Raw genomic sequence first — 12,868 nt, 5'->3', positions numbered from 1 at the left:
CGTGCACTCTATGCAAAAAAGAACAGTGCATCCGGTGTGCTAGCTGCAGGTCACTAGTCGCTCTTGGAGTACGAGTACCAGTGAAAGCCGATGTAATAAGTGCTATATTTTAATATATGCCGTCGTTGATTTTTTTGTCCAACGTTTGATCATTTCTTTTATTCAAAAAATTTATGTAATTATCATTTATTTTATTATAACTTGATTCGTCATCAAATGTTCTTTAAACATGAGATAAATATTTTTATATTTGCACAAAAATTTTGAATAAAATGAATGGTCAAACGTTGGTCAAAAAAGTTAACAGTGTCGTATATTAAAATACGGAGGGAGTATATAATACTAATCCGGAATTCCGCATGAGCCGGCGAAAACGGCTCGCGCGGCAACGGCCAGGGTGGAGCACGCACGCATCGCCGTCCAGTCAACAGGATGCGGCGATCCGGGCCGCCCATCGGGATCCCCGAAATAAAATCTGGATATTTCCGGACTCGAGCCGTTTTTATCAACGGGGGAACATTTGCTGGCGGACGACGGGGCGAGGCGAACGGCAAAAAAACCCGAGCCGAAGCCGAAAGCGGCGGGGTTTGACGAGTGGGGGGGCGCGTGAGGTCAGGGACGACGCATCTGCGCGAGAGATCTGTGGCTGGAGAGGTGGGGGCCCGCGTGCAGCCACGCGGCGCCTCGACGCGGTCCACCCGCGGATTCTCCTTGGATCCATCCATCCGACTCAGAAATGAATGAATGGGTGGTGGTGAGGTGACAACGCCGGCGGAGGCAGGCCCATCCGATATGCTTTTCCAGAAAGAAACGACGCTTTTTTTTTTCTCGCCCATCGATCGAATCTCGCCGTCGCCGCGCGCGCTGCTACGGCCTATAGCCCTCCTGAACCCATGAGCGGCTACCCTCGTCCCAAGTCAGACGGATATGAGCTCGGATAGGTTCGGATGATGCTGCGCTTTCCTCCTAGGCTTCCGACCCATGCAAATTTGCAAATGCGAGCAGTTACGTACTACGTATAGTGCTATAGCAGTAGAGTAGTTATCAGTGGTGCTGTACTATACGCACCGAATAAACCCATACCAACCCATAACCGACGGTGTACAGAAATGGATGATGATGGAAGGAAGATATATTTACTTGTAGATTGATAGATTCAAGTCTCACGTTATGAGTTACTAGTATTCTGTATACTCTATAATATCATAACTGATCAATAAAATATTTTATTAACTGAAAATATTTCACCTGACACCTCCTGGTCTCTTGGCAGCTGTGGAAGGAACGAAACTTCATGTTTTCGACTTTGCGCTCTCTTCGGTCTCAGACTCTGATTCTAGAGTTCATCCACTCGGAGGATGATATGTGGTCTTTAGCTGGCGTTGCCGCTTTTATGGACTTCTTGGAGTGTAGTGTGGTTTGGTCTCTTCCCGCTGTTTGGATTTGTGTTTGGTTGTTGTAGTATCCTAAGCTTTAGTTTTTTATTTTGCTTTTTCTCCATTCCCCTAGCATAAGCCGGGCTGGCTGATTGCGTTGTGTAAGAAAAACTCTTTTCTTCTAATATATTAACGTGCAATTCTTTTGTACGTTCGTGAAAAATCTGACACCTCCTAATCCACCAAAATCATTAATGGAGTATTTCCTCGTCAATTCGTTTTCTTATGTTGGTATCAAACATCTTGGTTGTATGTTCACACTCAATTAATTCTGTCTATAGTCATAAGACCCTCTATCTTATCTACTTTCTTTTTTAAGATGATACTAGATATAAATCCGATATCTATATTTATAAGAAGATATACACACATTATGATATATATATCCTTTACCATGTCACCACTAATTAATAAAATATTTCATTATCTATAATCTTTTATCTCACGGCTCCTGACCCATTGAAACCATTAGCCGAGTGTTTTCTCATCCATTATGTCTTTTCTTATGTTAGTACGAAACATCTGAGCTCTATGTTACACTAAATAAACTTTGCTAGTCACAAAGCTATGTATCTTATCTACTTTATTTTCTAAAAGATAATAGATAGAAATTCGGTATCCATATTCACTTGTGGATATACACACCCAAAAGGTTTACACGTCCTCTCGTTGTATTGCAGCCACAACAAAAGATCCTTCATTTCGCTATGAGCGAAGGAATGGAAAAGAACTAGTACGTCTAACCATCTCCTCGTTGCCAAACACAGGTCTCACGTCTTTGAGATTTACGAGAGTAAAAGAGAGAATAACCAAATTGTGATTGTTGATTTGTCGTCTGCTTTGGATCTTGTTTGTAAGGATCATACATACTTGGTTTAAAGTGTTTTTCCAACAACCCAAAACAAGGTACTAAGTGTTTTCCTTTAGTACACAAAACTTTTTCTAATCCCATCCCCGTGCGCAAAATCCTATAAAAAATTCGGACCACCAAATCATGCTGAATTTTCGTCAGGCGTGCCTAGCTAGTGTGAAAAAAACCGCAAGCGTTTCCCCGCAATTCAAAGCTCGTTATCCGCTGCCAAGCTGAACTCTTACGAGGAAAAAAACAAACTAACAATGAAGAAAAATTAGGGCTTCTTTAGATCTTAAATAAAATTTTTCATGCTGCCACATCAAATGTTTAGACAGATGCATAAAGTATTAAATATAGACACAAACCAATCACAATTCATCAGGAAATTGCGAGACGAATTTTTAGCCTAATTACGCCATGATGTGACAATTTGGTGCTAAATAAACATTTGCTAATGATGGATTAATTAGGCTTAATAAATTCGTCTCGTAGTTTTCTGGTGGAATCTATAATTTATTTTGTTATTAGACTACGTTTAATACTTTAAATATGTGTCCGTATATCTGATGTGATATGCAGGGGTAAAATTTTTTTACCAACTAAGCATCCCTTAATCCAGCAACCGGCAAAATCCAGAATTAACCGGAGGTTCAAATCTCCAGTCGCGTTCGGCCGATCGAGCAGTCGACCGCGACGCCCCCCACACGCATGCAGCAGCAGCGGCAGCGGCAGCAGATCGGTCGACCACCTGCTGCAGCGCAGCGAATCCCACATCCCTATTATTATCTCCCACCCGCGTATAAACTGCATCCAAAACCTCCCACAAGTCCGATCTCGGACGCTCCCCGCCGCCGGATCGTGAACGAACGGCCCAGATCGTACCGTGGCTGGCTGCTACCACCACCATCATCATCCATCGCCGCTAGCTGCAGCAGCAGCCAGCCAGCCAACCGCCCCGCGCAACAGAACAAGAGAGGGATCAAAGAACGTGACCCCCCGTGAGGGAGGAAGCAGAGAGAGAGAGAGAGAGAGAGAGAGGAGGATTGAAGCATTCAACCACCGTGGGGTGATGGAGAATTGGAGAGACGATGACCAATGGTGCCGAGATGAGTAGGCATGTGAGGTGAGGCGAGAGAGAGAGCCAAGCAGATGTGCAGCGATTACCGGGCGCTGTCCGCGACCCCAACCACCACCATCCATCCATACACCCGGAGAGCCATATGCCATTTTTTGCCATGTGTCGCTGCGACGTAGGCCCCGCTTTGTCAGGGTCAAACCGCACCTACCACCCGTCTCCCAGGAAAAAACGGAAAGAAGGAAAAAAAAAGTTATTTACGTTTTCGCGGACGCCGCCAGCAACAGAAAGGAAGGGAGGAGAGATGAGCGCGGCGGGGGGTGGGGCCCATGGGCCAAGGCGGGCCGCCGCGAGGGCGGGCGGGGGGGCTATAAAAAGCGGCTCGACGCCCACCCGCAAACCCTCGCATTTCCCATCTCATCTCTCGCTCGCTCGCTCGCCGCTACGCCTCACGATTCCGACGACTCCGACGCCGGTAGGGTCATAACACCCTCCTAGACGCCGGCGACGACGAGGGTGGTTGGGTTGTGGATAGCGGCTGCGACGACGAGGGCGCTCTCCTGACCGCCGGCGTGGGGTGCCCCAGCTCCACCACCGGCGACGACTCCTCCTCCGCCGCGAGCGCTCCCCCAGCCTGCTTCTTTTGCGGGGGTAGCCGGGGCTCCGGCCTCGGCGGCTTTCAAAGCCCCCTTCCTCACAACAGGATCCAAAATCCCGTCCTAGAGTTCTTCTACCTCCCCTTCCAAAACTTCCTCTTTTGGCATCCTTGATTCAATTTCCCTTCCCTTTCTTTCTTTCTTTCTTTCTTTCTTTCTTTCGGTTTCTTCTTCTTGCTTTAGATTTCTTATCCTTGTTGCTAATCTCGATCGATCCATCTATCCATCCAAACAACCTCATTCTTTTTTCCTTTGATTTGATTCTTCGCTGCTAACGCCACCGAAACAGACAACAGATTTACAGCAAAAGAAAAAAAAAAAAAGGAAGGCTAACCTTTTTCTGTGGATTTTAGCGTTCTCCGGTTTGTGACGAGATGCCTGCGCTCGCCGTGGACGCCGCTGCACCTGTCGCGCACGCCTTCGCGTGCGACGCGGCGCGCTTCCCCGCGCCGCTGCTGGGCCCCGCCGCCGCGGCTGCGGCGGTGGCGGAGAAGCCGGACGCGGCCGCGTGGTCGGCCGACCTCTCGTCCGCGCTGTACAACGTGGACGGCTGGGGCGCGCCGTACTTCTTCGTCAACGACGACGGCGACGTCGCCGTGCGCCCGCACGGCGCCGCAACCCTGCCCGGGCAGGAGATCGACCTCGCCAAGGTGGTGGCCAAGGCCGCCGGCCCGCGCTCCGGCGGCGGGCTCGGCCTGCCGCTCCCCCTGCTGGTGCGGTTCCCCGACGTGCTCCGCCACCGCGTGGAGGCCCTGAACGCGGCGTTCGACTACGCCGTGCGCTCCACCGGCTATGGCGGGAGGTACCAGGGCGTGTACCCCGTCAAGTGCAACCAGGACCGCCACGTCGTGGAGGACATTGTGGAGTTCGGCGAGCCGTTCCGCTTCGGCCTGGAGGCCGGCTCCAAGCCCGAGCTGCTGCTCGCCATGAGCTGCCTCGCCGCGCGCGGCAACCCGGACGCCCTGCTCATCTGCAACGGCTACAAGGACGACGAGTACGTCTCGCTCGCGCTCATCGCGCGCACCATGGGGCTCAACACGGTCATCGTGCTCGAGCAGGAGGAGGAGCTCGACATTGTGGTCGACGCTAGCCGCCGCCTCGGCGTGCGCCCGGTGGTCGGCATGCGCGCCAAGCTGCGCACCAAGCACGCCGGCCACTTCGGCTCCACGTCCGGGGAGAAGGGCAAGTTCGGCCTCAACGCCGCGCAGATTCTCTCCGTCGTCGCCAAGCTCAAGACCCTTGGTATGCTCGACTGCCTCCAGCTCCTGCACTTCCACATTGGCTCCCAGATCCCGACCACTGCTCTGCTCGGCGATGGCGTCGGGGAGGCCGCGCAGATCTACTGCGAGCTCGCCCGCCTGGGCGCGGCCATGCGCGTCATCGACGTTGGTGGAGGCCTCGGCATTGACTACGACGGGAGTCACTCGGCGCAGACCGACATGTCCGTGGCATACAGCTTGGAGGAGTACGCGGCGGCCGTGGTGGCCGCCGTCGGCCGCGTCTGTGACCGCAAGGGCGTCGCGCATCCCATCATCTGCAGCGAGAGCGGCCGCGCGCTGGTGTCGCACCACTCGGTCCTGGTGTTCGAGGCCTTCTCGGCTTCGGCGCCCGGCCGCATTGACCCGGCCACGGGCTACCTGCTCGACGAGCTCACCGACGACTGCCACGCCGACTACCGCAACCTCATGGCAGCCGCGGTGCGCGGCGACTTCGACACCTGCGCTCTGTACGCCGACCAGCTGAAGCGGCGCTGCGCCGATCAGTTCAAGGACGGCGTTCTTGGCCTGGAGCACCTCGCCGCGGTGGACAGCCTCTGCGAGATCGTCGCCCGCGGCATGGGCGCCGCCGAGCCGCCGCGCACGTACCACATCAACCTGTCCGTGTTCACCTCCCTGCCGGACATGTGGGCGATCGGGCAGATGTTCCCGATCATCCCAATCCAGCGCCTCGGTGAGCGCCCTGCGGTCGACGGCGTCCTCTCCGACCTCACCTGCGACAGCGACGGCAAGGTCGACCACTTCATCGGCGGGAGGCACAGCCTGCCGCTGCACGAGCTCCCCGTCCACGGCACCCGCGGCTACTACCTCGGCATGTTCCTCGGCGGCGCCTACCAGGAGGCCCTCGGCGGCCTCCACAACCTGTTCGGCGGGCCGAGCGTGGTGCGCGTGTCGCAGAGCGACGGGCCGCACTGCTTCGCCGTCACGCGCGCGGCGGCGGGGCCGTCGTGCGCCGACGTGCTCCGCTCGATGCAGCACGAGCCCGAGGTGATGTTCGAGGTGCTCAAGCAGAGGACCGACGGCGCCACCGCCGCCGCGCTCGCCAGGGCGTTCGGCGCAATGCCGTACCTGTCGTTCGACCCGGAGGCCGCGGCGATGGCCAGCGGGGAGAGCAGCGGCATGAGCAGCGACTCGGAGGGGTCGGCCGCCGGCGCGGCGGAGGAGGATGACGACGAGTGGGAGTTCATGCGGGGGCTCACCGTGTGACCGAGGCAGCCATCGCCGGCTTCTTGGTGTTCACGCGAGGAGTTCTTGCACCTCCTTCTCCTCCATTGTACCTGTCGCACTGAGCAGTCGTCGTCGCCGTCGTGTTCGTCGCCGTCGCCGATGGTAATCTCCGCCCAGTGTGTGGTTGTATCGTGTCATGGTCGTTGTCGTCGGGCGTCTCGTCGCCGTAGTCTCGCCGGAGTTTCTGGCGCCACCTTTTTATTTCGCAAGCGTCAGTGTCCACTGTTTCGCTCTCCTTTTGAAATTTCATCAGAGAATAAGATGAGGAACAAATAAGTTTCGTTCGATTATTAGTTGCTTCATTCATTTCATTTCATGACAATTTTTTACCATTGTTCATTTTGGATGCAATGAGATGAGAATTTTGTTTTTGTTTCGTTTTAATAATTTCTCTCTCTCTCCAAAGATTTCAATCTTTGAGCAGTGGATGGATGCAACGAGATGAGATGATGAGATTGGGATGTGTGGGATTGGTAGGGGCGTCTCAATCTCCTCGATCTCCATCCCCCTCTTGTCCATTGTATTTTTTCTCTCTTAGAATTCAACATGGCAAGGACGACAATAATACATGCAAAGTCCAGAAAAGATTTTGCCATTCCTTTGGTGTCTCTGTTGCTGTGATTCTTCTTCACTTCGTTTTCTTTGAAATCAATAATCGGCTGTGAAGGAAACCTCGAGCAGTGCTTACATTTGTCCCATTAGCTTTTTCAAAAAAATAGTAGTAGAGAACTATTCTGCCACTGCATCTGCGTGCGATGTACTCCCTCCGTCCAAAAAAAACCCAATCCTAGGTTTAAACCTATACACATCTGACCTGGACACATGTTGGGTTTGAACCAGGTTCAAATACAGGGTTGGGTTTTTTTTTTAGGACGGAGGAAGTAGTAGCCGGTGTTAGAAGAAGAAAAGGCGGGAAAGAAACGGCCACCTCTTGGATTCTCGTTAGCCTCTACTCTACTAGTCTACTAGTACTAAAACCCGAAGAATTTCGAGGTTTCGACGTCAAAGGCAGATTCCGGATGAAAACTTAAATGGTTTATTCAGATATGAAACAGTAAAATTTGACCAAAATTTGATTGAAATTTGTCGAAATTTGGTAGAAAAATGTCGTACCGCTGATCCAGCACTCAATCGAAATGGTGAACCTGGACTAGCACTACTTAAATAAAAAAGATGCGATTTCGGCCAATGTTTTTGGCTTGATTCAGCCCAGGGGCAAAGATGTCGCCGTTGCCATTGGAATCGCTGAATAATCCTCCGAGATATTCGTGTGCAAGTGACTCAATCCGTTCAACGCAGCCTCTACTACTACTTGATGCTGCTGTCATAGTGTCATGTTGCTGTTATCCTATGAGAGAAAAACCAACCGGTTCAGACCTTGTGTTCTTGCGTGTCAGTCATCCGGTTCCTCGTAGTAGGTGTGATGAACCCTGGAAGGTTTCATATGAGCACTGAACCTGAAGGTTTCATTTCATATATGAGATCACAGCTTCTCAAAATCGTAGTATATATAAAAGAAAAGATTGAATTTTTTATCGGTGGATTCGGAGTTTCGGATACGTGGACCGGAGTAGGTTGAGCGGCTTCGGCCGACGGCAGCCAAGTGCTGGATTTACGAGCGCGACAACATTATTCTTCAGGTTCGGTGTCTCTGAAGTCTGAACGCATGTTGCTCCATAGTGAAGCAAATGTTTCTTTAGATATGTACCAGTATTTTAACCTTCTGGACATTCCATTGTTTGATGTGACTAGCATTTGAGATGTGATCATCTAATCCACAAAGGCCGAGTTTTAGTTCCAAAATTTTTATTCAAACTTCCAACTTTTTCATCTCATCAAAACTTTCCTACACACAAATTTTCAACTTTTCCGTCGCATCGTTCTAATTTCAATCAAACTTCTAATTTTGGTGTGAACTAAACACACCCAAAGTTTTGAGGAGAAGAATGCTGGCTTATTAGGTTGCTTTGAGACATGATTTAGAAAATACATGAATAGTTGTCAAGGCTTACTGAATCCTACGGGAAGTGGATCCAGAGTAATTTGTAAAAATGTTGTTTGGTAGTAGTACTACTTAAAAAAACACATGAATTTTGAGAGAAAAATAAGAGAAAACATGAGGTCTTGCCTCTTGCTTACTTTCCTATGAAATAAGCTACTATTCCATAGGAATCTCAATGGATTTTGCGGAGCTCATTCCTTCGTTCCAAAGGAGCATGTATGAATTATTTCCAATGGATTTCAATCCTCTTAGGGCTCATTCGGTTTAGAGGATTATTGTAGGAATTGAATCCTTAGGATTTTTTCCTATGCGCATCATTCGTTTCATAGTAATAGATCTTATCGAATTTCTAAGGATTGTAGTCTTACAAGTTAATTCCATAGGATTTTTAGCATTAGGTGAGACCTCTTCGAAAAATTCCTAAGTAATGGAGTGCACGCGACATTCTAATCCTTTATTTTTCCTATCTTTTGATTTGGAAATCCTACGAACCGAATAAGACCTAAAATCCCTCAATTTTCCCTTTGTTCCAAAGGAGCCCTAACCCTTAGAGGGAAGAAGAAACATCGCTACATACTCCATATACTCTACTTCATAAATTTATATACACTTGGTCAGGGTTGCTTCAGTATTGTGACCACACAGGTGGTTGCTGATGCAACAAAGCTAGGTTTCAGCCAATACTATTATTATTCATCATGGTTGGTACTCCTACATAAGAACAGCACTACCACAGTACTACATGATCCTCTTTAACCGGGGCCTACCATTGGTCACAAGTGAATGAAATGATTTCATGCACTACAGAGCATCTAGGGAGTACTTAACTAGAATCTTATCACTCACCCCTGCTCGATCTCAGCCGTCCATTTGCTGATCAGACGGCCTACATCGCCTCCCCAGCTTCCCCAGCATGTGGTGTGTCCCCAGCTGAGGAGGATCAGAGATTCAGAAAATTCAGATCTACTAGCTCCCAGATGATTGGCAGTGCAGGACACAGTGACCTTTCGGCGTCTTCTTTCTTCATCCATGGCCCCTGTGACCTGAGAGATTCCAGATCCAATACTCCGTCGATCTCAATATAAGTACAATCTAGTACATGTGTGTGACATATTTTAGTACTATAAATCTGGACGGCCACGTTACACCTAGCTAGTGCAGGAGGTAGTTAGCCTGAAAACGAAAGCTTTCTCTTTCTGTTTTAGTTAGTGGCACTAGTGGCTTAGTGCGTGCTTAACTGTGCTGTGAAAATGAAATGCTCAAAATATGGGCAGTTTGGTTTGGAGCTAATTTTTATCCTATCAAAATTTCGGTAATACCAAAACCAAATTCGGTAGCACAGAATTTAAACGAGTGTGGGTACTAACAAACCAAACATTCATTTGATATTACTGAGGCTGCCAAAATTTCGGTAGGACAAAACTTGAAATACTTGGTTTCAATTCAAACAAGCTCTATATTCGCCGTTTCTTTCAGAGTAGTATCTATTCACAACATGCTGATCTGTGCTTTCAGAAATGACTGGTAGAATTCACATCTGGTGAGATGCAATGGTAGCTGCTGGCTTTGTGTTACTGTGCCTGAAGAATCTTCTCTAATCTTCTCGACGGTCATACGGGTGTCCATCGGCTGTTACATCGTTGGAAAATCGTGTCAGTTTAGTTAACGAGCTTGGGTTACTGGGATTATTCGATTCCTTGCCTCCAAGATTGTGTGGAAGATCACTTGCACTTTGGTTTTGTGGATAAGCATTAGCCGCAGAGCTGATACTGTCTGAATAATCCGCTTTCTGCATTCAGAAGCATGATGTGAACGAATGCTCAAATGGCATACGAGGATTCAAGGAATTAATCCTTTTCTTTGAGGCGAAAAACTCATTTATGTGCATATATTCTAGCAGAAAGTAGTCCATAAAAAGGAGTTTGATGTGTTAAAGAAAAAACAAGAGGTTCATGAAGCGCTAACTGACACGAACTCAACAGAATTACGTAATCCGTATTCTGCTCCATACTCTTTAATCAGAAGCATGACTCGTCTCATATTGGAATTCATACTTGCATGGTTAGGTGAGTAAAGTTGTGCCTTTTTCTTCCAAAAGTTAAACTTTCATGTTGTTTCTTCAGATATCTGAACTCTTTCAACTACGTTAGGCCAAGTCCACGAAAGGAACTTCTCAAGCTTGTCATCTTGCAGCGTTAATCGTTGTTGTCAACATGGTCAGAAGAAATCCCAACACCATTCAGGATTCAACTCATGTTACACAAGGCTTATGCTAAACTTAATTATTAGGTAAAGAAAAGGTGAACTTGCCACAAGAACGGAGCAGCTTCCTCTGCTGCATGTTCAGTTGTTCAGGTCTCGTCAGTACACAAAGATGAAATGGTCAAGATGCATATGCATCCAGAGAGCGATATCACACATGTGCTAGACTGGTCAAACTGCAATTTTTTGAAATGCACTGTTGCGACATGTTTGGTAAGTAGAAGTACTTTGATAGCGGCAGTTGCAGCAGTTTTTTCTGAACACCAACTTGGGAGTAATCATCCCAGACGCACTGATCTATATGTTATTAATTAGTATATCAAGTAATCAAAATTAGTATGTTCCTGTCAAATTGCACTGGTACTAATGTGGAATCTTGATGTACATTTGACTACAAATGACATGTGGCCTCGAGATCGAGCATGGATTTGTCTGAACAATTGCTTTGTTAAAGCAAATTCTTTCTTCGCATAAAAAGCCTCAGATTACCCTTATCCGATTGCTGAAGAAAACGTACAGTTCAAAGTTCAAACTGAATACCTGCAGGTGACTCATCCTGTGACTTGAAAGATCAAGTTGTTTGAAGGATTTGGAGAAAGGGTTGGTGAACAGTGCTGTTCTCTGCATGTATATCTGAACTCTGAACCAGGATGCATGCATGCTAACCAGCTAATCAGCGGTTGCTGAGACGCATTGTACTCGAGACTTTTACTAACATCTAAAAATTCAGACATTGAGACGCTCGTATGCGACATCGGAAGCGGCGAGATTGTCTTTGTCTGTGTTGGACTTTGGTTCGGCTGTAGATTGTTCAACTTCCTACTCTGAAACTTTGCCCATGCTAACTGACACCAAAAGACAAATGGTTGGACTAACGAAGCTTCGCCGGCTGCATTTTTAGTTGGACTGAACCATAGGATAATAGTAGTCTTGCAACTGCACGTGTAGTTGAAGAATTATAAACGGTTGTTGGAGCTAAGCATCCCAAAATGATTAGCTAAATATCATTGTGAGCTTGAATAAACTATATGTACTATTAGCTTAGAATTAAGCGATGGTTGAATAATACATGCAAATGTGTAATACTTTTGGATGTCCTCTTGGAGTAAAACATGCGAATATAAGATTTATTAACATGGATTTTCATTAGTTTTAGATAACGGTTTTCATTTAATAGGTTGGATACAACTTTCATCGTTAAAAATATTAGCTGGAAATGCGATACCGTGAAGAACTGCAAATTCTGTAGGTTAATGCTTGAGAGAGATTGGAGTTGGTAGGAGTATTTGGTAAGATACAGACAGCAGTAGCAGGTGGTCAGAGACTCATGGTTGTATACTTGTATGATCAAATAATTTGTTGCACTTGCATTGCTTGTTCAGCCAAGAAAACGAAAGTTAGGATGGCTTCATCTGCATTTATCCATCGGACTAAATGTATACACTTGTGAAGAACGATATAAGGATGTTATGAAACTTAAATGTGAACTCACGTTCTTATCGCCTTTTGACAGGACTAGATGAAGGTGCAGATAAACTTGACTGAAACATTTTTATGTAGGATATAACGTCTTACCTTCAACCAAAATATTTTCAATCTGTCCGTATTTATCCATGTCATATAGTTCATAGAGTTTTTTTTTTTTTACAACCAAGTGCCAATCTTTAATCCTTCCACATTTTAATTTGCTGAGAAGAACATAGTGCATGTAAATATACCTCTCAAAAAAGTCCATGTAAATATAGGCACACTATATATAGGGGGAATATATGAGGATGAGATGAAGTTTTCTTTTTTCTATTTTTTGGGACGAACAGAGATTATCCATCAAAACTTACATTCTTAGTTTCTGACTGGATATATTGAACCACACATACCTACCTCTACTTGACAAAAATCTGTACTGAACATGCTCCACAAATTTGGCCACTTGGGTGTTCCTTTCCATCCTTCTACCATATGACTTGCTGTCATTGTCAAAATTCTGAGCCACTATTTTGATCTTTCGGAGATGATCACCTTGCGTGTTCCTTTCCATGATGTTGCTCGTGTTTTCGTCATGGCTTTGCTGTGTCGATCA

General features: G+C 47.3%; 1 protein-coding gene across 1 annotated transcript; it reads left to right on the top strand.

Moving 5' to 3' along the window:
• Positions 1 to 3,753: 3,753 nt before the first annotated feature.
• Positions 3,754 to 6,814, top strand: LOC127776595 (arginine decarboxylase 1). The gene has a single exon (XM_052303029.1). The coding sequence runs from the start codon at positions 4,395 to 4,397 to the stop codon at positions 6,501 to 6,503; it is 2,109 nt and encodes a 702-aa protein (XP_052158989.1). The 5' UTR covers positions 3,754 to 4,394; the 3' UTR covers positions 6,504 to 6,814.
• The last annotated feature ends 6,054 nt before the right edge of the window (positions 6,815 to 12,868 follow it).

This window comes from Oryza glaberrima, chromosome 6 (genome assembly GCF_000147395.1).
Source record: "Oryza glaberrima chromosome 6, OglaRS2, whole genome shotgun sequence".
Lineage (NCBI taxonomy): Eukaryota > Viridiplantae > Streptophyta > Magnoliopsida > Poales > Poaceae > Oryza > Oryza glaberrima.
Note: the sequence above shows the minus strand (reverse complement) of the source record. Positions and strands in the feature narration are given on the sequence as shown.